Here is a 27,967-nt window from a genome sequence, read left to right on the forward strand (position 1 = left end):
TCTTCACTGGGTAAAGAGGACCGCCACTGCTGTTTTGCGCCGCCTCCGGAAGCCTATGCATTTAAATATATGAAGGCCATCTTTAATGATGCACTCAATATAGTCACTTCACCACAATGGAAAAGGAAATGGTTTCCAACAAAACACAAGACATACAATAGCAAGAAGACAAAAAGGACTATGTGCAACACAGAGAGGATGAGGCACAACTGCACAAAGGTCCAATTGCCCAAGTTTAAGAGTTGGTGACAATATGTGCTCATGCCTCTCTCCTGCAGTATGTATTTTTGTAGGCAGTTGCCTTTTTTGGTGCATGTTGCACATAAAAAAATGCACGCACCACCCTCGAGCTGGCATGCTCTGGGGGCAGATTATTACACAACCTAAAGAAGGGTAAAACTATAAAATAACAATCAAGATAAAGCAAGCATAGCAATGCAGCAAAATTCAGCAATGGAAACTAGCAGATAGCAATAAAATCATCAGAGTAAAAACCAGCCGACTGATTTGCTGGAGGGAAGTAGAAAAAGAGGGAGAAGAAGGAGAAGGAGAAGGAGAAGAAAGACAGACAAGCCTCACTGGGAAAGGCATTTCAGAAAAAGAATTCCATACAGGTAGAATAAGGATGGGTGAGGTTTTTCGATTGAGGGCCATATTGACCCATTGGCAACTCTCTGGGGGCCACATGGTAAAGTAGGTGTGGCGGATGTGGAAAAGTAGGTGTGACCAAGATGGGAACATGGACATGGTAGAATCAGTAAATGAACATTTCCCAAGTGAATCTCCCTCTCCCACCCACTCATTTCATTTAATTAACTTTTCCCTCCTTTCTCCCAAAGTCATTCCTTTTGTCTTCCAACCAACTGCATTCCATCTTCCCTCTCTGCCACCAAACCAAACCAACACACCATTTGCACACCCATGCTTTTATTATTAAGCAATAAAGTGTTGCTGCTGGCTACTCTGCTTGTCCCATTTTGATGCACGTGGGCAGCACTTGGGACAGATTGCCGGTGACTGTTGTGTCTTTAGCCACTGACTGCATTGCAAGCAGCTACTGAGCGCGGCTATTAATAGGACTACAAGAAATTAACTCTCTAGGACTGCTATAACAGCAAGGAATCAAAAACAAGGAAAGACTGGGCTGTTTGGGGAGCTGCAGAAGTGGAACCTGGCTGATTTAAACTGGAAAGTGCTTGGATAAGCTCTGAGGATGTTTAAAAAAAACATGAAAAAGGACAGGGGAAATAGGGATCTTTATTTAATTTATTTGCATTGTTTTAAGCCTTCGGTTTTGCTGCAGTGAAATGCCAGGGGGTCCCCGCAGGTTGCAATAAACTTTTGAGGGCCATGTATGGTCCATAGGTTATGGACTGCCCACCCATGAGCCAAAGGAAAACTCCCATGTATTCTCTTTGAAGGTGTAAACTGAGCCTTCAAAATCAACTTCAAGCATTTGGAGTGTGCATACTCAGGAGTAACAACTTTGCTAGAATTTCTACCATACACAGAGAGAGAGAGAGAACTTTGGAAGCCTTGTAGTGCTTCTGCAATTCCTCGTAGATATATAAGGCTCTGCAAGCTCATTTTTCTTTTGAATTGGGAAAGTATGCTTCATTATCTCCAAGCCATATATTTGTCAAAAATGCTTATGCCAAAGGCCAGCTAGACTGTGGATACCACTTTAAAACTGAGGTGTGTGTGTGTGTGTGTGTGTGTGTGTGTGTGTGTTTTCCTTGAAAAGGCAGAAGAGGAAGGAAAGAACAAGAAGTCATCAATCACAAATGAATCGCATCCAGGAGGAAAGAGTATTAGTGTTCCCCAAGCAATTCTTCAGTTCACCCACCTCCTGATCTTTTTCTCTAACACAAGAAATGTAAATCTGTCAAGGTATGTTATGATGAAGATAAGTTGCTCTGTGTCTTCTGGTATAGAGACTCTGTTCCGCACCATATATATGATCCTTCGAAGGCTTGAGTCTAAAAATACAACACTGCAGGCTGATACGGAAAGAATCCTGCAGCCAAGGTGGCAAAGTACATATTCTTTAAGATCCGCCCTCCCAAATGGGTGCATTCCAGATGTTTCAGCATGGCCAACAGCCAGGAGTTGTAGCCCCAAACACCTGGAGGGCATTAGGTTGTGGAAAGCTGCTTAAAACCGTCCTCTAACTAGGGTTTGCTAATGCAGATGTGGAATTCTCTGTTTCCTTTGTGTTTGCTCACTGGTCAGACATCCCTCCATGCAGACACTGGCAGTATTTGCTGACACCAGATTTTGTTGCTGCTGTTAACCAACAACCTGTGGATTGTATGTAATTAAATCGTTTAAATGACGTAGTTCTGTGGAGTGTTTTGTGTTTTGCCTTCAACCAGAACCTTCGGTGGAGGAACACAGAATTGTAGAGTTGGGAGGGAACTTAGTGGTTAAGAGTGGTGGACTCGTAATCTGGGGAACCGGGTTCGCGTCTCCGCTCCTCCACATGCAGCTGCTGGGTGACCTTGGGCCAGTCACACTTCTCTGAAGCCTCACTCACCTCACAGAGTGTTTGTTGTGGGGGAGGAAGAGGAAGGATATAGTTAGCCACTTTGAGACTCCTTAGGGTAGTGATAAAGCGGGATATCAAATCCAAACTACTACTACTACTCTTCTTCTTCTTCTTCTTCTTCTTCTTCTTCTTCTTCTTCTTCTTCTTCTTCTTCTTCTTCTTCTTCTTGTCCAACCCCCTGCAATGCAGGAATCATTTGCCCAATGTGGGGCTTGAACCCAGAACCTTGAGATTTAGAGTCCCATGCTCTACTGACTGGGCTATCCAGGAGCTGTCCAATGTGCTTAATCTGGTTATGAAGGAAGAAAATGTAAATATGAAGAAAGCAGCTTTTAGACATAGAGACCGCAAGGACCTTCCACTGCGCTATGAAAGGTGCTCAGGGACGAAGGGTCCCTGAGAATTCAACAGAATCCTCTCCCTACCCAGTGCATATGCACAGGTACATAGGTGTGACTCCCACAATGCCATCCAGCCTCGAATACAAGTCGCTTATCCTTCAGACGCAAGCAACACAAAGAAGGCTGGAGCAAGATCAGTGGCTTCCAGACCTTTTCAGGCCTTTGCCCCCTTGGTTCCATAAACTCACCCCCAGCGCCCCCCACCCTACCATGTAAAAACCATTATTCAGAATAGTGGTTTGCACAACCCACTAAGGAAGACAACAACACAATTCAAACCGGTAACAATTCATTGCACATTTATTCAAAAGCCAAATAAAACTATTTTGTTTAATCAATTCAACAAAAGGGTTGAATTTGATCCAGTGATACCAGGTTTTCTAAGTTGGATGGTCATTCACTGTAACTCCAGTGCCCCCTACCTTGCCTCTTAAGTAATCCCTTTGCCCCACTTTGGGGACCTCTGGACTAGTTGGGGGATATGGGAGTTACATGCAGCCTCTCCTATAGTTGCTGTGTGTCTATGGGCTTTGTGTGAGCATAGGTGGAGAAGCAAGGTTCTCCTGCACTTACGGGAATTGTCTTTGCCTGGGTGCCACATCCACAGATATCTGGCTTGCGGCTGGCCCTGTTCTGTGGAACAGCATTCCTATAGAGGTGCCAGCTATCTGCACCTTCCAGAAACAACTGAAGACTTTTTTTTGTTCTGTCAAGCTTTCCAAGCTAGATGAATAGGTCTCTGCCACAGAGGCCTCCGCTGAATAGTTTGCTAAATTCATTTGCCACTATTATTTGTGCTGTTTTATAACTCCTTTTAGCTATTTTTTATGATATTATGTACATCACCTTGAAAGAGAGATGCAGAAGGTGATTGAGAATATAATAACCATAACCCCTGTCTTAAAGTTACCAGTGCGTGCACCGCCACAAGACAATTACCTTATTGACATATCAGGATCATTTAAAATGTCAACTGACACTCATCTCATTTGTGTATGCTTATGTATATATACATAATACAACAGAATATTACGTACGTTCACAGACATGCATATTCATTGATCAAAGGCCAACGGAAAGCTATGTTCCCTGAATTAAAATGTTCTGCCTTTGTTTTTCCACTGAACACTTGGGAGGCTAATTTCCATTCATGATGCATGTCTCCTTAACAGTATCAGTTATTTAAGACAGCCATTAAAAGCCTATGATATTACCATAATGAAGCAAAACTTTAGAGAGTTAGAACAGAGCTCTTCAGATAAGTTACCACCAGGCTGTTAAACAGATGCCTTTTCTCTGTAATGGGATTACAGGACTGATGTACAGGCAACTCTCTCTGTAACATAAATCACAATTGTAGCAAACACATGTCTCATGATCACGGCGAACACAAAGGATTTGCCATGGAAAGAAAGAAATAAAGCGGGGGGTGGAAACAAAGCAGGGAGGCAGCAAAATTGTTGAAGCCAGTTCTGAGGTTTCCTGCCAGGCATTTAATTGGGGGAACTGACAGGAAGTTATCCAATACAGAATCTGTTAGATAGATGCAGTTGCTTCTGCAATGATTGCTTAGGAAAGCTAAATAGAAATGCCTGTCTATTTATAGAAAGAGGTGATTGCAGCTATTAATTTGAGCAGTGGGATTCAAGTATTTTATGTGCATTTGATTTCGCTGGTTTCTGAGTAAACTGGAAGGCTATTTTAAGGCTGAATCGTTCTGCACAGAGCTGTCACAGCATTTTCTTCTTTACTAGAGATTTTCTTGGTTTACAAAAGTACATGCCTTGTCTCTTCTTTCAGGTTGTACAGTCTTTCTTACAAATCAGTTACATTTGTTGTGAGACATTAGTGTTGAGTACAGTAGAAGGTTGGGGGAGAGGAAGGGTGGAGTGGTGAGGCTTATATTACTTTTATATAGTGTACGTGTGTGGTTTCGTGTCAACGTCAACTGGGTAGGTTCTATTCGTTTATTACATTTCCTTGGTAGTGAGAGGTATTGGGGGGCCAGGGTGTGGCTGGTTGTCTGTGGTTGACTGCAGTGGGGTTTGTTTGCATTTGTGGAGGGCTTGTTGGGTCAGGTAAGCCAGACTGATCTGTATGATGTCGGCAGATTCTTGTTGCTGTGCTGTTAGGCTGTGAATGTGATGAACGGAAGCCATACTGGGGTGAAGGCGTCTTCTTCTATTTGTCCCCATGTCCGTTTCAGTTTATTGGTTAGTTTTTCTAGTACAGAGGTACCTCAGGTTACAGGCGCTTCAGGTTACAGACTCCACTAACCCAGAAATAGTACCTCGGGCTAAGAACTTTGCTTCAGGATGAGAACAGAAATCGTGCGGCGGCAGCGGGATGCCCCATTAGCTAAAGTGGTACCTCAGGTTAAGAACAGCTTCAGGTTAAGAACAGACCTCTAGAACAAATTAAGTTCTTAATTTGCAAGGCTGTTTCCCATACTATTTGATACCACTGGTCCATGTTTATTCCTGACAGGTCTCTCCAATGTCTGGCTAGGAGGCTTCTGACTGCTGAGAGCAGGTGGGTTATAAGCTCTGTATAATGTGAATGGTCATTATGATCTTGGAAGATGCTCAGTAGGGCCAGTTCTGAGGTGACTTCTAATACCTGTGTAGTTATTTTGCATATTTTATTTATTTATTTCAAGAAGTCTGAGGCTGCAATCCAAATCCTTCAAAGTCAATGGCTGGGGAAGCAGGTAGGAGGAAGACACACAGAGCAGGTTCGGATGGCCTTTAGAGGACTGTGATTGCAAGTCTGGGCGGCTCCACTGTGCCATAGACCTCAAGAAGGTAGTAGGGGTTCAAATCCACCCAGTTAGGGTCATAGTGACATGCCTAACACAGTCCTTCCTGCAACTAGCTTGGAATTCAGCACTTTGCAGATCTGGGCAATTAACTTGGATAGACCAGCCTGTTTCCATTTTGTGTCATTTTCACATACACCCAATCATAGGTCCATTCCATTCAGTGGGGAGGGAGTTGCATGGAAAAAAACCACACATATAAATTGTACTAATTCCATATGCATTCTATATGCATTCTTCCTCTAAAATAAGCATGTTTGTAGGCTTTTCAGTTTCCCCCTAAAACACAAACTTTTGTGAACATTTTTGAACCAGAACCGCATTGCAAAATCCAACCAAGTGCATAACCCAATCAATAGCTACAATCTGATTGGCATCTAAGTCCAGGAATGAAAAATTAGGTTGGTTTGCTTCAAAACGTGGACCAAACGAATTTCTCCTCTGCCTCTACACCAGAGCCTTCGATTTTGACTGTGACAAATTTGGGTCACTCCCTTATGGGCAAAGCACACTTACGACACGTAAGAAAACAGGCAGGAAGATTAGAAGGGGGGAAATGTTTCCAAGTTTACCTTTGCTTTGCGAAACCGGTAGACCACCAGCATGCTTATGAAGTCCAGCAGCATACAGAGAGTTTGGAATGAGATGATAGCAAGCCGTAAATACTTGTCCTCCTGTGCATAGCAGGGAGTATCATCTGTGCAGTAAGAACATCCTTCCCTGCAGGGTAAGCAGCTGTAGATTTTCTCCGACATCTCGCCTCCAGAAAAATGGCTCTCTGCAACCTTTCCTAAAAGTATCAGATATAGGGAGGGCAGGAGAGAGAGAGAGAGAGATAAAATGGGGGTATTTGGAGGAGCCATTTGCTTGCCTTCCCGGTGACCCATGTTCCACCCTCCCATTTTTCTTAACCATATAAAGCTTTGAGACAAAGCTGCCATTTTGGAGGTAGTAGCAGAAGACCATCCTACTCTCGAGTAGGACCCTGGCAGAGACACATGCCTGACTGGCATGTTCCCTCCCTCCTGGTCAATCATTTAGGAGCTTCAAAAGCTTTCTTCTGCCCGAACATCACAGCGACCGATGCCAACAGACATCGGCACACTTAGGGATCTGCAGAGTCTTTGCAGCTTGCGTAACAGACCTCAGCAACTCAGCATTTTGGCTAATCTATTTTATTTACTTACAAACACACACGGAGCACTGCAACATGGCTCCTTCTCTCTCTAGCATCAGACAGCAAAGAGAGAGAACAGAGGACAATAGTCCGACTTCACGGAACACAGTAACACAAACATCCTGTCTCCATCACTTCCCACTCTGTGGAGTCAAAACATACACCATCATGTGATAGACAACAATCCCATGACTGCAATCACGGAGCAGGAATTCTAACATCAGATACCTGTGGGAAACCGACAAGAAATGCCCAAGCACAAGAGGGCTATCCTACCTTGTGGTTTGCAGCAACTTATATTCAGAAGCATGCTGCCTTCAACAGTGGAGGAAGAACATAGCCTTCCTATCTAGTAGCCATTGATAGCCATATCCTCCATGAATTTGTCTCAGCATTTCTCAAAGTATGAGGTCCCAAGGCTCATTATGGAAATGTGCCAGCCCGGTTTGTGTGTGCCTGCCTAGACTGGCTGTCAGGGCTGGAGTCAGAGGCAGGTCAGCACAAAGAAGCAGAGATAGCTGTCAGTGACTGTTAGCTCTTTATTCGAGAAAATGACATACAAACTCAGCTACACTTCCCAGTAACTCTTGCCCCTATAGAGAAGTTGCCTGGACTAAAGGGGCCTTCCAACCTTTAGTGTATTTTTGGTCTTTGTTGTAAGCCGCCCAGAGTGGCTGGGGAAACCCAGCCAGGTGGGCGGGTTACAAATAATAAATTAATAGTTGTTGTTGTAGTAGTTGTTGTTCTGAGGCTCCTCTCTTCTGGATGTCTCCCAAGCAGCATCTGTCCACCTCTGGTCTCTGTTCTGCTCTCCCCACTATCCTGCATGTTCTTGGAGACAAAGGGGGAGCTTGTCACAGCAAGAGAGGGGGACTCCCTGGATTCTTCAGTAGCCTCTTGATACACACACACACACACCCGGCTTCAGCCTCAAAGTCTGAACTGCTCCCTGTCACAGGGTCCCCCTGCTCACTAAACCCTGTCCCTCCAGTATCCAGCACCTCCTCCCAATCTTTCCCTTCTGGCATCTCATCGGTGTCCCACCACCAATCCCTGGGCCTTCCTCCTCTGGGATTTCCCTTGGGGGTTCCCTGGCTGACGCCTTCCACCACTCCTGGCACTGGCCAGCTGCAGGCTGGACTAGCATGATCACTAGCTTTAAGATTGTGATTTCCTAAATATTTGCCCTTCGCTTCCGATTCCTCACTCCTGTAGGAAATGCCTGACCCTACTGCCTACCTTCTGATGTCCATCTAGGCTGTGAGTATCCTTTCAAGACCCTGATTAAATTGGGAAGTGAGTTCCCTCTGCAGGCCTTGAACAGGACCATTTTCCTCTCTCTGCCCTCAGCTGGAGTCAGTTCTCCTACTGAGCCTTCTCTGGTCCTTCAAAAAAGAATGAACTGGGCTGTTTTTCTGGTGTTTGCATTAGGAGCAGAACCCCAAACGGAAATCCATCTGCCCTGCTATCTCAGCAACCCACTTCAGCCTCCCAGTTCTGTCTTGACCTACAACCGTGCAGCCTCACCGAAAACAGAAGGATGGCAAAGTTTTCAGTGGGAAAAGCATCTGGCCGGCAAAATCTTGATTATTAATGATGGTGAGCAAGCAAGAACACAGCTTGACTTTCAGGTTCCTTGCTGGGTTTGCAGAGCTGGCAGTTTAGATAAACAATCTTTTTAAAACTAATGTGCTGAGGAAATTTCACAGAGCATCAGAGGCTGCACAAACAAAAAAATCTCCACAAATTTCGCTCCGGCAACATTGCCTTCTAAAGTAGAAATGAAAAATGTGTGCATATATAAAGGTAACAGCACTTCTGGCCCCCTCTAACCCAGTTTTTTTCCACTCAATCGCTGCTCCCCATCTAGGGAGCAACCGTATAACTGTAGTAATTAAGCAAAATTCTGCTCAGTTAGCAGATAGCTAAGGTAAAACATGACCCACAGAGGCTGCAATCCAAAACATGCTTACCAGGCAGGAAGTCCTATTGAAACAGTGGTGCTGACATCTGAGATACACACACTTATAAATGGACCTTATTTATTTATTTATTTATTTATTTATTTATTTATTTATTTATTTATTTATTTATTTGAAATGCAACAAGGCAGTGTATAATAATAAAAAACAGAATACTACAATGGCATAATTTTTTTTAAAAAAACACTAATAAAGACTGGTTGGTAAAATAATTCTAAAAATCACATTCCATATTCCAAAGGCCTGTCAATGAAATACAGCTTTTAAAAGATGTCCATAAGAAGGCAGGGCCTGCCACACTCAAGACCTGGTCCCTAATAAAGGCTGGCCAAACCTTCACCAAAACTGCCCCATCAGAAGATCTCAGTGATTGAGGTGGAGCATAAGGAATCACGAAGTCCTTGCAGTACTTTGGGCCCAAGTTGTTAAGACAAATTAATCCTGCGCAAGCTTCTGCACTGCTCCGAGCTTAATACATTTTGCCCTTATTTTGAATCTATAGTCCCGCCATCCCTCCTCATCTTGCTCCAGGAATATTTTACATTCTAATACTTCTGTCCAGAGTCATCTCTCTCTTCTTGTCAGACTTCAGCCCCCCCCCCCAAAGAAATCCCTCCCCAAAAGCTATGCAAACAGACCTCCAGGTCATGCTGTTTCTTTTGCAGCAACCATCAGCCTCCACCAGTTCCTCATCGTGCATTCATTTCCACAAAATCACCTCTTGGATTCCCAGAGTAACAGCCCTTTTTATGTTGCAGTGGAGGCGACAGGCTACATTTTACATTTTGAATTAGTAGCTTTTCTTTCATCGTTTGACAACCTTCACCACTCTTGACAGTAGCTGTCTCGCCCTTTGGTTTTGATAAGACACATATATTCCGTCTGGCAGGCTGAGAGTCACATCAAACAGCTACATCTCCAAGGATGAAGGGAATTTCTGGATGTCTCACATTATGCCAAAGAGGGTTTTGCTTTTTTAAAAAAAGTCCTCAAATTTACTTGCACGTAAGTACTATTTAATCAATAGTATTTTGCTTAATTTAATTTTTTGTTTTTGGTGTGTGGGCCATTTGTTTTCAAGTGAGAAAACCCTGAAAGGTTTTTTATAGAAAAATTCATTATTTGTTTACTAAATTTATATGCCAGCCCTCCTTCAAAGGGTGGCAAATATGTCAATATGTACTAAAACAGTAAAATTTAAACTTCAAAGAGTTAAGAACTCCTGAAAGGAACCACCTACCCTCAAACTAATAATATTAGGGTTGCCAGGCATAGGACTTTCAGCCATCAAATGCCTAGGTAAACGGTTTGCACCAGACCTTTAAATCTAGTAAAGGTAAAGGTAAAGGGACCCTTGACCATTAGGTCCAGTCGTGATCGACTCTGGGATTGCGGCACTCATCTCGCTTTATTGGCCGAGGGAGCTGGCATACAGCTTCCGGGTCATGTGGCCAGCATGACTAAGCAGCTTCTGGCGAACCAGAGCAGCACACGGAAACACCGTTTACCTTCCTGCTGGAGTGGTACCTATTTATCTACTCGCACTTTGACGTGCTTTCGAACTGCTAGGTTGGCAGGAGCAGGGACCGAGCAACGGGAGCTCACTCTATTGCGGGGATTCGAACCGCCAACCTTCTGATCGGCAAGTCCTAGGCTTTGTGGTTTAACCCACAGCGCCACCCGTGTCCCTTTTAAATCTAGTAGCAAATGCTAATAAGTTTATATCTATCTAAATCAAAGGAACCTCTAGTAAGCTAGAGCCATGATACGGAATGCCATGTGTGAGAGAAAGCCTATGTGAATGACCGGCAATGCCATTTCTCCCTTGCCTGTAGGCTGGAACTACATATTACATTTATAAACATGGGTTCCCAAGCAGGTAATACAAACGTGGAAATGGAGGAAGCATTTGCAGCAGAGAACCGGAAGGAAGGAACACCTCCTGCACCTATTGATTCTTCCCTGGGTTTACTTCTGTTCCTGGAGCCCAGCTGGGTAACACAGAAAACATGGGATGGCTCAGAACCCCATGTCTTCATTGTAACATATGGTTCTGCCTTTAATCATTGCAAGAGAATAGCAGTCATCGTGATACCTTCTGTCCATGGCAAAAAAGTCAATGGGGAAAGAACTGCATGTTGTCAGCTCTCTCAAAGTAATGTAGTTTCCCCTTCATCTTGCCATTTTTCCAGCTGCAAGAGTCACGGGTCTGCTCAGAAATAGCAGAAAGCACTAGATGCACAGGAAATGTCTTTGAGCATTCATTAACAGATGATCATCAATCTCCTCCACCAGACTGCCCAAACTCAATGCTGTTCACTTACCCAGGGACTGACTCTACCCTAGCTAGTGGAACTGTAGCTAGACTAACCCATCAACATCTCCCTGCTAGAGGTCACTATGGTCTGTGCTAACTATGGCATGCCAAGATTTCAAAAAATGGGTTCCAGGTCTGGGAATCCTGAGATAACCCGCACCAGAATTTTTCAGAGATTTACCACACTAGATCACATGGTAGACTTGAGCAGCCTTTCGATGTATAAAGCAGGCTTCCTCAACCTCGGCCGTCCAGATGTTTTGAGACTACAATTCCCAGCATCCCTGACCACTGGTCCTGCTAGCTTGGGATCATGGGAGTTATAGGCCAAAAGCCTCTGGAGGGCTGAGGTTGAGGAAGCCTGGTACAAAGGAAGGATAAAAACTGAACCCTGCATACCCCTCAAGACATAATTCTAACCCAACTTTTGCGATCATCAAAAATATTTGGCTAAGACATAGCAAGGACAGAAAGATGCTCTTGTACATTGGTCAGTGGGGCTAAAATTCCTTATCCCCAAACTTCCTTAGAAGCCAAAATTTCCTTTGATGTCCACAAGTCTGATTTATGTTAAATGCAATAGCGGGAGGTAATTGGCTGATCAAATTAAACTAATCATTGTACTAGCCATGATGGCTATGTTCTGCCTCCACTATTGGAGGCGATATGCTTCTGACTACCAGTTGCTGGAAATCACATGTGAACAGAATGCTGTTGCACTCAGGTCCTGTCTGCTGGCTTCCCAGGGACATCTGGTTGGCCACTGTGAGAATAGGATAGTGGACTTGATGAGCCTCTGGCATGATACAGCAGGGTTCCTCTTATGTACTAGCAATGGGGAGTATAAACACCCTCTTCCAGGAAATGATGCAAAGTGAGAGGGGCTTAAACCCTTGAATGCAGAGCCAAAAAAACCTCAATTGCCCAGAGCCTCCATTTTTTGCCTCCTGAAGTTCTGTACACTGGGAAAACCAGCAGCTGGTTTATACAGATGTATAATAGAACAATGAAATTTCAAAAGGGAAATCAGCAAAACTAAAGCGCTTATAAATGGGAACGCAACACACTTCTGCTCTAATGCTGATACCACAAATTGCTGCTGCCCAGCAGCAAAGGGGTTTTAAAGGAGGGGTGGGAATTATATTTATTTACAAATCAAATACACTTAAAAGTAGGTATGTTTTACAGGATTCTCCAGAGTATCACAGATGACAAACCACAGGGCTAAAATTCCTTAAGTGATTATATAATCCCTCCGTTGCAGGCCATTGGGAATATACTGTATAGCCCTGACAAGGATAAAAAGGAACCCTGCATTATTAATATGCTCTCTCTCTGTGTCTCTCTGTCTCTCTCTCTCCCCATCTCTCTTTCAAACCAAAGCAATGGCACTTACTGTGAAAGCCGTTCATTGAAAACATTTTGGGACGATAGAATCCAGCCTTACAAACGCACTTGTAGGCTCCGAGTACAAATCCATGGCCCTTCACTGGCACACACTGGAAGGAAAGAAGGAGAAAGGGAGAAGATGAAAGAGGTGCCCACTCACTTTCCCAGAGATGTTGAACATCGTCACCTTGAGCCTGACACTACAGCAGGGGGCTTTCCTTTACACAAAGCAAAACAGGGTTTTTTCTTTGTTTTTTAAGGCTCAAACAACAACTGTAATTTGTTTTAACTGTTTTTCATTCTGAATTTTAAAATATTGCAACCCAAGCTGGAACCTGCTGGTGAACGATAAGATACCGTATTTTTCACTCTATAAGACGCACCAGACCACAAGACGCACCTAGTTTTTGGAGGAGGAAAACAAGAAAAAAAATATTCTGAATCTCAGAAGCCAGAACAGCAAGAGGGATCGCTGTGCAGTGAAAGCAGCAATCCCTCTTGCGGTTCTGGCTTCTGGGATAGCTGTGCAGCCTGCATTCGCTCCATAGGACGCACACAAATTTCCCCTTACTTTTTAGGAGGGAAAAAGTGAGTCTTATAGAGCAAAAAATACGGTAATTAATGTAGCTGTGGCAGTGATCGTAGCAGTGACAAAAATAGCAGCTATCCAGCAGTGGGACTGAATGCCTTGGCTTCGCCTTCACTGGAGGTATTCAAAGCAGAAGCTGGACAGTCAGGGGGAAGATTGTAAATCCCTGCACTGAGGGAAGTGGTCTAACTAGGCGACCTCCAAACATCCCTTCCAACTCCCACGTTCTGTGATTCTAGGCCAGGGCATCTTCACTGCACGAATACTTTGTATTAACATGGCACAGCTGAACTGCCTCAAAATAACAACATATGCAGGCTGGCATAAAAATGGAATTATTTAAAGTAAAAAACCAGGCTATTCCCATCATTTAGATTTATCAGTATTAGCAGACCAATGTTACAATAAGCATCACAGCAGGCTCTAATTAGCATGCAGGCCATGAATATTTAACTGGAACAACATATCTATGCATATATATCTACTTGTGAAGTCACAGCCACCTGTGGATAATAGCTTTATGACACTTTCTGTGGTCGCAGAGACAAAAATGAGGTAGCGAATCCCAGCACAGAAAATGGAGATTTACAGTAAAATGTTGAGTTGGACAACCGATCTCCAGTTTCAGATAAACATGACCAAAAGGGAGCATTCTGAGGGCAGCCTAACTTTATACGTAATAGTGAAATGAAACAATATAATGGGATAACCCACATTCACTGGTGTTCCACATTGATAAGTGATATACGTCATCGTCATCATCATTAATGAATTGCTTCCCATGCTGCACCTCAAAATGATTTACAGTGGGGAAAAAGCATCTACAAAACAGTTACATACACAGTATTGGTCCGAATATAAGCCGTACCCGAATATAAGCCGCACCTTAAAATTGAAGGGGGGGGAGAAAAAAAGGAAAAATACCCGAATCTAAGCCACTCCCTCCCTTGCTGCTCCTGGCTGCAGGGGGGGAGGGGGAGCCGTGATGCGTTGCCGGCGGCCTTTCGCCTTCCTTGCTCTCTCCCTTCCCGGCCTTGGGGGAGAGGAAGGGGGACTATGCATGGGGTGGGCACCGCTTTGCAGCGCTCCCGGCGCTGTTTGCCCCGTGCTCCTGGCTGCATACCGCAAGGTTGCGAATATAAGCCACACTTTAACTTTCCACAGTCGGAATTTGGGGGGAAAGTGAGGCTTACATTCAGGCCAATACGGTATTAAAAAGGTCAAAGAATTGCATATATTAAAAACACAGAGAGAGACTAATTAAAACAGCCACAGCACATACATGAAATAAACTCAAATCCAATATAGACACCACTGTGATAAAGATCCCCCTTTGGAAGGCTTGTTGAAAGAGGAATGCATTTAGCAGTTGATGGAAAGGTGATATGCGATGGGAGGGAGCTCCAAAGGTACATCATTGTCCCTACTCTCTCCTTATTTTGCATTTTGAAGATATTTTAAGGTTGATTTTTAAACATCTAGTTAGTTTGAGCTGTGAGAATTGTTAGTTTCTGTTATCACTGTGCAGCTGCGTGGAGTCACAGGACTCTGTTTACATTCCAGGGCTTCCAGACTGTTGGCAGTCTCACGGGAAAGGAGACGGGATGTATCCTCCCCAAGTTTTCTACCAAAGCCAGAGCAAACTTTAAAGCTGTCAAAAGTAACCTTACAGTAACTCTTCCCCCTCCCCAAAACCCACTCCCAATTTCACAGCATATGCATAAATACTTATCCAAGCCTATTGGAAAAGCGATGAGGCATTTGCTGTGAGTAGATGGTATAACAAAATATGCAATTGCCACTTGCTGATAAACTCACTCGACAATGCAGATTCACCAGGGATGCAATCAAACGTGACACCATTCTGGACTAGCGGATACCTTTTATTTCATTCCAGCCAAAATTTTCAAATCCTAGAAGCAATTTTGCATCTGTTGTGTGACTATAATGCTAGTCAGAAATTTTACTGAGCTCTGAACATAGTGCAATTGTAGATGGATGAATTGTGTCCTATAAGGTAAAGGTAAAGGTACCCCTGCCCGTACGGGCCAGTCTTGACAGACTCTGGGGTTGTGCGCCCATCTCACTTAAGAGGCCAGGGGCCAGCGCTGTCCGGAGACACTTCCAGGTCACGTGGCCAGCGTGACATCGCTGCTCTGGCGAGCCAGAGCCGCACACGGAAACGCCGTTTACCTTCCCGCTGGTAAGCGGTCCCTATTTATCTACTTGCACCCGGAGGTGCTTTCGAACTGCTAGGTTGGCAGGCGCTGGGACCGAGCAGCGGGAGCGCACCCCGCCACAGGGATTCGAACCGCCGACCTTTCGATCGGCAAGTCCTAGGCGCTGAGGCTTTAACCCACAGCGCCACCCGCGTCCCATTGTGTCCTATATTCTTGTATAAAATAAGAATCAAAATGGCCTCTAGGAAATTGTGAGGTGCACATCTTCTATAGTATACACCAAGGAGAGATGGGCTGATGCGCTTTGGGTGAAAAAGCAATATATAAATACCCTATAATATACCATTTAGAAGTAGCCAGGGTTGTTTTTTTTTCCTCCTCCGTTATCAGTACTCATTTATTTACATTTATATATACTGCCCATGTGAGCATCATAGGGTGGCCTTCCACAGAACCACAAAAATACATGAGACAATAGCAAACACAACACGCAGCCAGCCACCACTCTTCCATGTATGTTTTAAAGCAAATATTTTTCAATATCATAAATCAGCGCGTCACAATGAGGAGGGCTCTTCACCTGTTCCCTATTCCCGAGCCTGCTCTTCTCTGGTTCCACTTGCGACCTGGCACTTGCGCCCATTCCTAGAACCTGACTGATCCTTCTCTGAGGGCAGTTTTCTTTCCCCCTTTTTCAAGGAGAGAGAGGAGAGCTGGGGTTCCTTCACAGCCTTCACCTGCCACGGCTGCGCTGGGCCTTCAATCTCTTTAACTCCAGGCAGATTGGCTCTCCTCCAGGCAGCGCGCTGGAAACAGGGGACTGCCATGCTCTAGACCACGAAGCAGAGATGCCTTCAAGGGCCCAATAGCAATGAGGCAGGCACTTAATCAAAAAGCTTGCTGCTGGGTTGTTGGGTTGGTCTAAACACGTTGCACTTTCACAGCTTAAGGATCTCAGGCTGCCCAGATTTCACACATACACCCTATCAAGTCACCTCCTTATGAAAGAAAGGTCACACATGAAGACAAGCCTACAGATAGATTGTTGGTGGTTCAGCTTGGTTAACTTTAATCAATGTGATTCATCACTGCAAAGAGAGAAGAAAATGAATAATGGGATGCCAGGCATTCTGGGCAGGCTATTTTGTATTGTTAAAATTAATCAGCTTTCTGGCTACATATTCAAAGTACATACATGAGCTTGAAGGAAACAAATTATCAACTCATGGACCAATGATTAGTGATTAAATTATTTGGGGCAAGAAGCCTGACAATGCCGTCTATGCATCCAGTGCTTCAAAAATCATATTTCCCTATTAACCTCAGCTGCAAGATTCTTCGACTGACATATTCAATTTAAAGCTCAGTTAAAAAGTTAAGGGGCATCCATCCAAACAGCCAGATTAAGCCTGCCAATTGCAACTTAACATCAGTAGTTTTCATGCAAACACATCTACCGTGCTAGTTTCAGCCTCCCCAACTGCCTGGGCTACTTCAGGAATATAAATTGAATCTATCCAGAGAGGCAGCCTTGTTAATCCATTTCAGAAACAGTGAAGAATCTTATGACACCTTAAAAGCTAAGAGACAGCAGTGTCCTGGACCACAGCAGGAGTTAGAACTCAAATAAAGAGGGGAAAGAACTGGCTGAGGAACAAGACTGAGTCCTTGAACTTGAGACCAAGACTAGTGAACTGCTCCTGAGGCTTTGCACCAGCGCCCCTACAGGCACTTCCTCCTTAGACTGAACAACCTGGAGAATGAAGTTCCATCATGCAAGACACCAATTGCTCACCAATACCTGCTCATTGGTGCAGATGACATACCAGGCAGGAAGAAAAAGAAAAGCACCCAATTTCTGGGCTATGGGTCAGAGGGCTTTCCTTTTAATGATATTCATTCCTCAGCAATGGTGGGTGGAGCATAGGAAGGATGGTCAAGGCCTGGGAGAAGAGGAATTAATTAGAGCAGGGGTCGGCAAGGTTTACCTCGCCTGGGCTGGTTCAATCCAGCAGAGATCCCTCTGTGGGCCAGATCGCGTGTGTGCGTGAGCGCGCATGATTGATGCATTGGCATCAGTGCAGACACGATTTCCGGCGTCGCGGACGTGAGTTCCTGTGCCACGCCGGTTTAGTGCAACAGACGGGGACTCACTGAGCGGGCAGCTTGGTTTGGGGCGGCTCGTGGGCTGGTTAAATGACCCCCGTGGGCCGCTTGTGGCCCATGGCCTTAGGTTGACGACCCCTGAATTAGAGCAACCTTCAACCAGTGGATGACCTCCAGGTGTTTTCAATTGCAACAGCCAGCAGCAGGCAGAACAAATGCACCCAGTGATCTGTCCATGGTACTGAAAGTCTTGTCTCTGGCCTTCTTGACCATAGACACCTACCCATCTCTGCTTGCAGATATCAAACTGAGTTCCTCATTTTCTCAAATTTTCATTACTATCCCAGAGAGTGCTGGCTGGACCCCTCTGCCTTCCAGGTGATACTTGAGCTCCACTGGCTCAAAACAGACAAGTGGAGAAAACAAAAACAAGCCCACGAAATAACAGCAAGTCTGTAACATTTCTGCACAGAACCCAAGATAGAGGTAACAAGAGAATGATCCATTCATAACAGCAGTCACTGTGGTAACCCTGACTTATTGGCTGTGCGGTCCTAATTTAACATATGTGATGGGAAAGAAACCCAGAGTCACAACCCAGAGTAAGAACTAAGCAGAAGCAAATCTATTGCTAAATTCTAATTCAGCAATTTCATATTATAGCTTCCTTTTGAAGCCTTTTCGTTGAAATATGTTGGCTTTGAAGTCAGCAGCAGTATGTCCTGATTTATGGATGCTGGCACTTTTTATGACAGATTTGCGTCCATTTATTCTCTTACAGAGCTATTACTGGATCCAGTGTTATCAGCTATTTGTAATTAAATAAACCCCTGCTCATTCTCTAAAGTGGTATATGTCATCCCTTGCCAGCAATGCCCTTTTGCAGCCAGCACAGGGGAAGCAGGTCAGTCTCCACACATGAGTATAAATGGACACAAACTGGGAATCGAAAATGACAGCATTCTCATACACAAAACAGTGCCATCATCAGGAATTACAACAAATACAGTCAGTAAAATGATCTAAGGAAGAGGCAGAATTGCATTGGTTCAAACATAATCATTTCAATCCTGCCACTGCAACTCTAAATAATGAGGAAGTGTTCTGAAAGCCTCCTTCTAGATTAACAGCACTTTAAATGCATAATCATGTAATCATGTAGTTCAAGTGAATTTCAACTTGGAACACACACGCAAAAGAAATCCTGAATAAAAATCAATACAGTAAGGTTTTCGTCCCTTCCTTCTAACTTACATCAGATAAATAGCATCATTCTCAAAGCTAAATACAATGTAAGGCAAAATATAGGCATAGAAACTGTCGCAGGTGTGCAGCTGCTATGGCTGGACCAGAATGGGCCTGGAAACCTGCCTCAGTTGTGTTCAGTGGAGAAGGAGGAGGTGGAATGCAGGAATATGAATGTGAAGGTGGCCAGCGGAACAGGAATGGATGTGTATGGAACAAGGGATCAAATGATATGCTGGGCAGTTAACAACAGATTAAAACAATACAGCAAGAACTGAATGCAAAGCAAATTAGCCAGTTGAAATCAGATGCAGAAAAGCATTTTCTCCCCCCATTAAAAGACCAAGCAAATGAAGTAGCATTTGTCTGGTGCCTAAATTTAAGTAGCTGCTGGGCAAACATGCTTCAGGAAGTTGTTCTGTGGCTGGGGGAGGGCATCATAAAAGGGCACTGTCCTTGGGTCACCAAACCTCTGAAGGCAGAGTAGCCTTGTGCCTTGCTTTACAGAATTCAATCCTCTACTGGAAGGGCCCCAGCCTGCATGGTCCAAGTCTGATTTTAAGGTAAAGAACAATAAGAAGGAAGAGAGGACGGGGTCTTGTGGTAGCCCATCCACAGCACCTAGGCAGTGGGCCATGGTTTGGCTAAGTACAGCGGTACCTCAGGTTACAGCTGCTTCAGCTTACAGACTCTGCTAACCAAGAAATTGTACCTCGGGTTAAGAACTTTGCTTCAGGATGAGAACAGAAATTGTGTGGCAGCGGCGCAGTGGCAGTGGGAGGCTCCATTAGCTAAAGTGGTACCTCAGGTTAAGAACAGTTTCAGGTTAAGAACGGACCTCCAGAACGAATTAAGTTCTTAAACCGAGGTACCACTGTATTGTGTGCTTATGAGGGCAGAAATTACAGGTGGCCTTTTAAAAGACAAGTCTGAAGGCACAAGAGAATAGTCATTCTGGTGGGAGAGAAGAGCAAGCAGAGACGAAACACTCCATACATTTTTCTGTTCCAAGAATTCTTGCTTCCTCACAATAACCTAGAAACCTAGTTTCCCCTATTATAAATGCTGATTTATTTTAGCCGTGCTACATAGCTTTGGCATTTGATATGCAGGCCTATTTTCTATGTCACCACAATAAAAAGCAGCCACAGGGGAGTTGGGCTGTGTGGACCAGCTTATCTAAGCTGGCTACCCCTCCAGGAAATGGTTGTTAGAGTCAACAAATGACAGTCCCTATTCCCATGGCCCTTATGCTAAGGATGTGTTTAGATTTAAGGAGGATAAGGAACCCAGGGGGAAAGATTCTGACATCTCTCACAAAACTCTAATTCTGTCCCTCTTTAAATAGCATTGGCTGCCAGTGGCTGGATCCATGCAAGGCTAGCTGGAGTGGGCAGCAGGGCTAGCTCCAGGTAGGGGTGTTCTCTGGTGGACCCTATCTTAAGAGAGAGCTCCTTAATGTTGGAAGAAGCCCCAGCTTTGATGAGCTTACCTGGTAAGAGCAACAATGGGAAACAGTTGTGTTCCGATTGGAACAAGCTGAGCCTGGAGACCACCATTTAAATTTCCCACAATGCTCCAGGGGAACAGTGCTTTGAAACACGCCTGGTTGTGAACTAGAGCCAGGTATCAAAAGCATGTCACCCCGTTGCTAGCACACCTGCACTGTTTTTTATTGGGAGATTTTTTTATTGCTTTAATTCTTGGAGAGGTTAATTACTTTTTAATTACTTTCTGTTAGCTTCCATCTGTTTATCCTCTTCATATCTACAATAATGCTGGAGAATGCTGATATCCAGATTTATTTATTTTTTAAATTTCACAGCTTGGAATTACATTTGTCCACTTCACCTTGAGGTTAACCACTTCACCTCTAAGATAAGAAAATTTCCTGAATGCCTAAAAACCATATATGAACAGAATCAAGGGTCTTACATTTTGAATTTAGCTCACTGGAGAGAGAGAGAGAGAGAGAGAGAGAGAGAGAGAGAGAGATCTAGAAGAGCTTCCACACTGAATGATCAAGTTGTGAACTGAACATAAATCATTATTCTACCCTTGAGTTAGCTAAACACTAGAGCAATGATTTTCAAACTTTCAGCCATCTGTGTTATTTTGCGGAGATTTGAGCCTTGCAATGGACATACTCCAGTGAAGTTTCTACCAGGCAGCCCAAACCAGAAATCAGGAACATAGCTCTTAACGCAAAGATGCATCTTGATGCAAAGTTCTTGACCTAATAGGAAACTGAAGCAAGCTGAACCCTTATGAAGGCAAGCAAAGCCTGTTCTGCATTAGGTTCCACCTCCTTGAAGGAAGTGCCTATATCCTTGTTTGATTCTGTATCCTTCTGTGAGGTATAAGATGGGATGACTATCTATCTCATAGCTCTCTATATTTTGCTGGATTATCCCTGGACATTGCCTATCCTGGCTGGGGATGAAAGTCAACAACAGCTGGAGAGCCACAGGTTGACCATTCATGGTCTAAAGATGGAGGAATTGCAGAAGACTCACCCTTTGAATCTGAGGGTAGTGGTAGGGGGCTTGGGGGGCACAGAAGAAGGTACTCTTGGGGGGGTATAGCCTGAATCTTATTCTCTTCTTTCTCAAAGCACTATGTGATCTGAAGGTCAGTGCCTATGCACTGTCAATAGCACTTCCATGTGGATTAATTTGTGTGCTAAAAAATACTAACATGTTGCAGGGAATTCTGGAGTATACTCTAAGCTGGAACCTAGAGTTCTTGCAAGTTGCCATCCATTCTTCTTCAGTATTTCCTTTGTCCTGTGAAATTTGAGACTGGACCCTAGAACATAGGCATCACTACTCTGCAGCAGCAAAATGCAAAAAATATATATCAGTAACTCAGGCCAATCTGCTTATTAAGGACATTTGTGTCTGCTCTGTCCCAGCTCCCCTTCTTGTTTCTCTCACCCCTAGGAATACAGTATGAAAACCACTGGTCTAGGCAGAGTAAAATATAAGCTAGGCTATATTGTAGCTATCCAAAAAGGTGATTCACAATCTTTTTATAATAAGCTAAAGTACACATTATCCACCTGTGCCTGGGCCGTGTGTGAACAACCTCCACTTGGATTATTCCCAACGGTTCAAAAGAAGGAACATCTCTCCCATTCTTTAAATAGGAACCAACAAGACTAGTGATTTATTATTTTGATTCCAGCTCAGCTCTGGACTTTGGGGATGTCATTAACTCAGGGATCAGACAAAAACTCCTTTAAAACCATGAATGCCTTGTGGTGATAGCAACAGAACTTACCTGCTTTCTTATTCTCTGTGATGAAAACAAGCTACCATCTCCTCTAGCTACCTATCAAAAAGATGCTTCAATTCACTCATCACCTAGTGCCATTCTGTTCTATCTTAAGTGTCTTCACTTTGAATTTGATTGTGTGCTGCGGCCATTGGGAATCCATATGGCCAAGTGTCCGGACCTTGTCCAACCCAGATCCTGGAGGAACCCATTCAGATGAAGAAACCCACTCCAGCTAAAGACTAGGAGGAGTCTACAGCACCCAAAGGCATTCTGAAGAGCCCTGTATCATGGATGTTTCACCTGCCACAAATATGCGTATTTTCAAATGAAAAGAAAGGTTAGAAATTAAATGAAAAACAAGGGAAAGGATTTGCTGAATTAATAAATTAGAAATTGGAATACAGAAAGGGGAGGTATGAGGAAGTCGGGGAAGTAAGTTTTAAGAAAATAAGGGATTGAAATTATACTTGTTTTTTGTTATTTTTGTCTGTTTGTATTTTTGTTTTGTTTTGTTTTTTATATAAATCTCTGAAACTTCAATAAAAATCTTTTTAAAAAAACAACAAATATGTGTATTTTCTGGGAAATGCTTTATAATTTATTGGGAAAAACTGGCTGCAAAAAAAGAGACAATTGGCAATTAAAACTGATGGAATATGCAGAGATGGTGAAACTCACTGGAAGTTTAAAAGATCAAGACGAGAGCCTTTTTTTTTACTAGAATGGGAGGAAATTATTGAATACATGAAAACAAATTGTAAACAATTAAACACCTTAGGAGGATTGTCATAAACACGAGCAGTAAGGAATTAAAAGGCCACGCATATGCCCATGGGAATCCCACAAGCGTAATTTGTGGGCAAACAGTGCTTTCTTGTGATTCCCACCAACAGATAATCAGCATACTGGCTCTGACAGTGAAGGCAGAACCTAGCCATCATGGCTTGCAGTCGTTGATAGTCCACTTTTCCATGAATTTGTATAATCCAATTTTAACGCCATCAAAGATGGTAGTCGTCACTGCCTCCTGTGTGAGCGAATTCCATCGCTCCTGAACTGTATGAAGAAGTACTTTCTTTTGTCTGTCCTAGATCTTCTATCATTCAGAGAGTTTACAACGTTCAGATGCATTGCCACGTGCTTCATAATAGATTTATTCCTTCCCTCAAGGAAGATACTCAAAAGGATTTCTAAGGTTCAACCAGGAAACCACCTCACAAGGGGATAAGTGATGCATTCGCAAACCTCTTGATAAAATCTACAGTAGGAGAACAGATGAGAGAATGTTTCAAACTCTAAAGTGGTTCCAAGCACAGCACCTCTCCCTAAGGGAGCTCTGACAAATCTCCCATCCAGGATATTAGAGGGTCAAACCCAATCATCTGCTGGATTCTGCTTTTGGGGGCATTATATATATAGCACTTCTCAATCCCTTATTGTTGTCCCTCTGTCAGTTCCTAGTTTGTCAGCTTTAATCATTAATCATTAATTCCACTGAGGCTGAGATTTTGTACTGCTTTATATTTTGTACTTTGCTTTGTTTATTTAACTAAATGCATATATTGATTGTAAGAAAACCTCTTACAAAACAGAAGTTTAATGGTGAGCTGTCTCTAATAATCATTTGACTGATTGATTGATTGATTGATTGATTGACTCATTGTTGTAGCCTGTCCTGGGAACACAGCTGATGCAAGGTAGGCCAGGAATGGAAAAAAATAAAATAAAAATAAATTGTATGGGGAAAGCTCCCATTGGCACCAAAGGGAGCTTTTCCCCCCCACCCCTGGCAAGGCTAATTATAGCACAGGATCACAGCTGGAGAAGGAAAGATTAAACCTGCCATCCCTATATATGCTGCAGTCCTGATTAAAATAGCACACACACATACACAGAATGCTTAGTATTCCCAGTTGATGGACTGCAACCCCAAACTCACAGGCCATTAAATAGGTTAATTGCAGTAGATGCCAGTTCATCTCCATAGACAAATTCAGGTCTCTTGGAATGCAAACAGTGCAGGCTGCTTGGCAAAAGTAAAACCCAAATCCAAAATAATGTATGTTTCTACACTTAACATATAGATCTGTTCTCAATCCCCATGTCTTCAACTCACAGATCCAAACGTATTGTATTCAGAGAAGAAAAACTGCCCACTAATGCATTATTTTTACTATAAGCACGAACACTGCTCTCTGGAGGCTGGAGTTGGAAAGTTTAGCTCCTTGGAAAGTCTCGGCAGCATTTCTGAACTCTGTGCAAAGTGCTATTAGGGCTTGTTCAAATATTAATCATGCCAATGTAGTTGTACAACATTTGATGGAGAGAGTGCCATTAGTGAATCATGATTTTCTGCCAAAAGGAGACTAAAACAGTATTAAGCACAGCAAAAAAAATTAAAAGTTACTTTGGAATGAAAAGATCCTAGATATATGGTGCTTTAATTAATCTACCTCTCTCTACCCTAAGCTCTCAGAGAGCAAATAGTAACCTGTAATACCCATTTACAGCAGGGAAATATTCCCTCTATTTCCAATGTTCAGGGTGAGAGGGCCATTGCAGCAACAATGGCTAGCAGAAGCACCCATGCACAACAGGGAGTTATCAATAGGCTCAAGGAAAGTCCAAGGTTTGCGGAAGTAAAAAAATCTTTAGGGGGAAAATCCCCTAAGGGGACACTCTCAAACTAGCCTGATGATGAGAAGCCATTGACTACTTAAGAACTGTTGGAGGAGAGTGGCTAGTATCCTGAACAGTAGAAATCTATACTACCATGTTTAAAGACTTATCTCATCAGTGAGAAGTTCCAATGTCAGCACCTTTGCCTGTTTGTCTTCCATGGGATGAGAAATTACTAGAGACTAAAGACACTGCTGTAATATCTGGGCTTATTTCCAGCTATACAAAGATGAAATTATTTAATTTCTATCCCTCTTTTTCCCCCCTCAAAGGACTCCTCACAACAACCCTGTGAGGTGGGTTAGGTTGAGAGGCAATGACTGGCCCAAGGTCAGTGAGTTTCATGGCAGAGTGGGGATCTGAACCCAGTTCTCCCAGGTCTACCACTATATCACACTGCAGCGGTTTATCCAACCGCACAAAACTCAGATATTTTTGCAGACAAACACACACACACACACACACACACACACACAAAGATGAGGTTCATGGGGGACTTGTTTCTCATAGTTCAAGGTCAAATTCCAACCACAAATGGGCGTTTAGGGGGAGGGGGACAAAGTAGGGCCAGGGAGTGGGTGATGCCTTGGAAGAATCCAAATGGCCAGACAGAGAGGGCTGGAAGTCTTCATTTGGCCCCCAGACCTGAATTAAGAAAAACTGAATATGGATTCCACTCTTATTTGGTGTGTCCTTCTCCCCCACCCACCCCCGCTGAAAGGTTTCCACTGAAGTCATCAAGAAATGCATCCTCTGCTAGGACATCTAGGCCATTATTCCTGGCATTGATAGCAACAGTGATCAAAAGCTGGCATGGCTCATCAGAAATAGCTCCTGTGCTTCATTGCTCTCCTTCGGCATTCAATAATCATAAATCCCAACTTCCCCTTTTGAAATCCTTACCAGGCTGCTGATACAGAAACCTCCATTTATCGGGTAATAAGGTGAAATCACTCCGTGAGAGAAAGCGGGGGGGGGGGGGAGGAGTGGGGAGGGGGAGAGCCAGTCTGACTGTGCTGTATTTCATTCAACGCCCCCCCTGGTGAGCAGAATCCATAGCCGGGGTGGAGCTGACAACTGGAATTGTTGCTTTGTGTAACACTTTATTATCCATTTGCTCAGGCAAAGCCATAGAAAAGGGTTAAAAGGCCACAGAGGACATTATATATACAGTGGTACCTCTGTAAGGTGAAGTACTTAATTTGTTCCAGAGGTCCGTTCTTAACCTGAAACTGTTCTTAACCTGAAGCACCACTTTAGCTAATGGGGCCTCCTGCTGCTGCTGCGCCGCTTGAGCCCGATTTCTGTTCTTATCCTGAAGCAAAGTTCTTAACCTGAAGCACTATTGCTGGGTTAGTGGAGTCTGTAACCTGAAGCGTATGTAACCTGAAGCGTATGTAACCCGAGGTACCACTGTGTGTATATATATATATATATATATATATTCCAGAGAAATGCAGTGAAGGACCTCAAGAAGCCATGAATCAAGAGGGATGCAGTGACCTGGAAACTACAACTAACCCAGAATGCAGCAGCTAGACTGGGAGTGGCTGCCAAGACCATATAACACCGGTCTTGAAAGACCTTCATTGGCTTCCAGTATGTTTCTAAGCACAATTCAAAGTGTTGGTGCTGACTTTTAATGCCCAAAACAGCCCCAGCCCACTATACCTGAAGAAGCGTCTTCACCCCCCATCGTTCAGCCCGGACACTGACATAGAACTTTCAGAAGAAGCTGAGGGTTTCAATGACTGTTATTTTACATCCAAAGTGTGAGCAAGGGACAAGGTTGCCCCGCTATTTCCTTCAAAACATGCAAAGAAATATATCAGGTAAAAAGAGAGATCATAGAATCATAGAACTGTAGACCTGGATGGGATTGTAAGGAGCATCTAGTCCAACCTTCTGCAATGCAGGAATGTGGGCAATCTTTTGCTCAAACTCATGACACTGAGATTACGAGTCTCAGGCTCTATCTATTGAGCTATCCTAGAAATAGCTCAACCTTCTTAAGCCTTCCCTGGGTAAATTTTTCTGCCAGGCAATAAATAATAGCGTAGTGCTGGAAACACTCTTGCTCTCCAGAAATGATGAACTATTTGGATGACTTAGGCAGTGGGCCATCCAAGTAATAACAAACTGATACCAGAAGATTAAGTCCCCTCTCTACAAAAAGCAGAACAGGAGTGGCAGGGAGCACATCAGCTCCAAGAAACAAAAGAGGTGGTTGATTCGCTGCTCCTACGGCTCTAACAACAGTTTTAAACTGGAAGAATTCACAAGTGTGGAAGTAGTTCCTTTGTCTCATGGGGAGTCCTTTATCCAAGGTATCCAGTGAAAATAGTGGGAGTAGTGACAGCTGCTGGTTGTCTCCAAGTTGGCAGTATTGATACTGAATTTCACCACCAGGTCAATCAAGAGGGGGGAAAGTAGGCATGGCTGATTTCTAATACAAGTAAATGGGGCAAGCATATAAATGAGGGCATTTGGACCACCCTGGTTCCAACTGGGTTTTACCTACACAACTTTCTCTAGGTTGGGCCTTTCTCTAGGTTGGGTCTACCACCTACTAGCCATATCAGTCATTATCTAATAAAAGTTAAGGAAATCCACAGAGTATTTTCCTTTTGAGATCTCATGCGCACTGAATTATATGCAGAAGAGAATCACAATTCCTCCTGATCTTCCTTTTCACATAAATGAGCCTCCAAGAGGCAAACTGAGACCTAAGTCATGCATCATAAAAGGGATGCAGAACCTTTTCCAGCTGGAGGGCTACATTCCCTTCTGGGAAATCTTCCAAGGGCCATGTGCTAGTGGGTGGGGTCAAAGGCAAAAGTGGGTGGAGCAACAAATATGAATTTTATGGCTAGTAGCCTTTTTCTCCATGAATTTGTATAATCTTTTTTTGAAAAGCATCCAGGTTCATGACCAACACTGCCTCCTGGGAGAATGTATCCTATAGTTGAACATATATGTTGACATATGTGTAACATATATTTATTTCTTGCTTTTCTACCCAAGAGTTCAATGTTGCTTATGTTTTCCTCCTCTTCCCAAGAACTACACTATCCACAAACCATATACCAGGCCTGGGAAATACTGTTCTTGCCAATAGAAGAGTGTTGAACTGGGAGCATTCAAATCACCACTGGGTGACCTTGGGCCTGTCACTGTCTCTCAGCCTAACCTACATCACAAGGTTATTATGAGGACAGACCAAGCAGAGGAAGAACCACATGCTCCTTGGAGCAAGC

General features: G+C 43.6%; 1 protein-coding gene across 1 annotated transcript in view; it reads right to left on the reverse strand.

Annotated features, from left to right (window-relative positions):
• GPR158 (G protein-coupled receptor 158) overlaps positions 1-27,967 on the reverse strand; it is a 122,749-nt gene that overhangs the window by 49,543 nt on the left and 45,239 nt on the right. The window contains exons 3-4 of the mRNA XM_083704648.1: positions 12,640-12,742; positions 6,340-6,557 (exon numbers count right to left, since the gene is read on the reverse strand). Coding sequence (XP_083560774.1) covers positions 6,340-6,557; positions 12,640-12,742 — 321 coding nt within the window. The remainder of the gene's footprint in view (positions 1-6,339; positions 6,558-12,639; positions 12,743-27,967) is intronic.

Source organism: Podarcis gaigeae, assembly GCF_964106915.1.
Source record: "Podarcis gaigeae genome assembly, chromosome: 12".
NCBI classification, from domain to species: Eukaryota; Metazoa; Chordata; class Lepidosauria; order Squamata; family Lacertidae; genus Podarcis; species Podarcis gaigeae.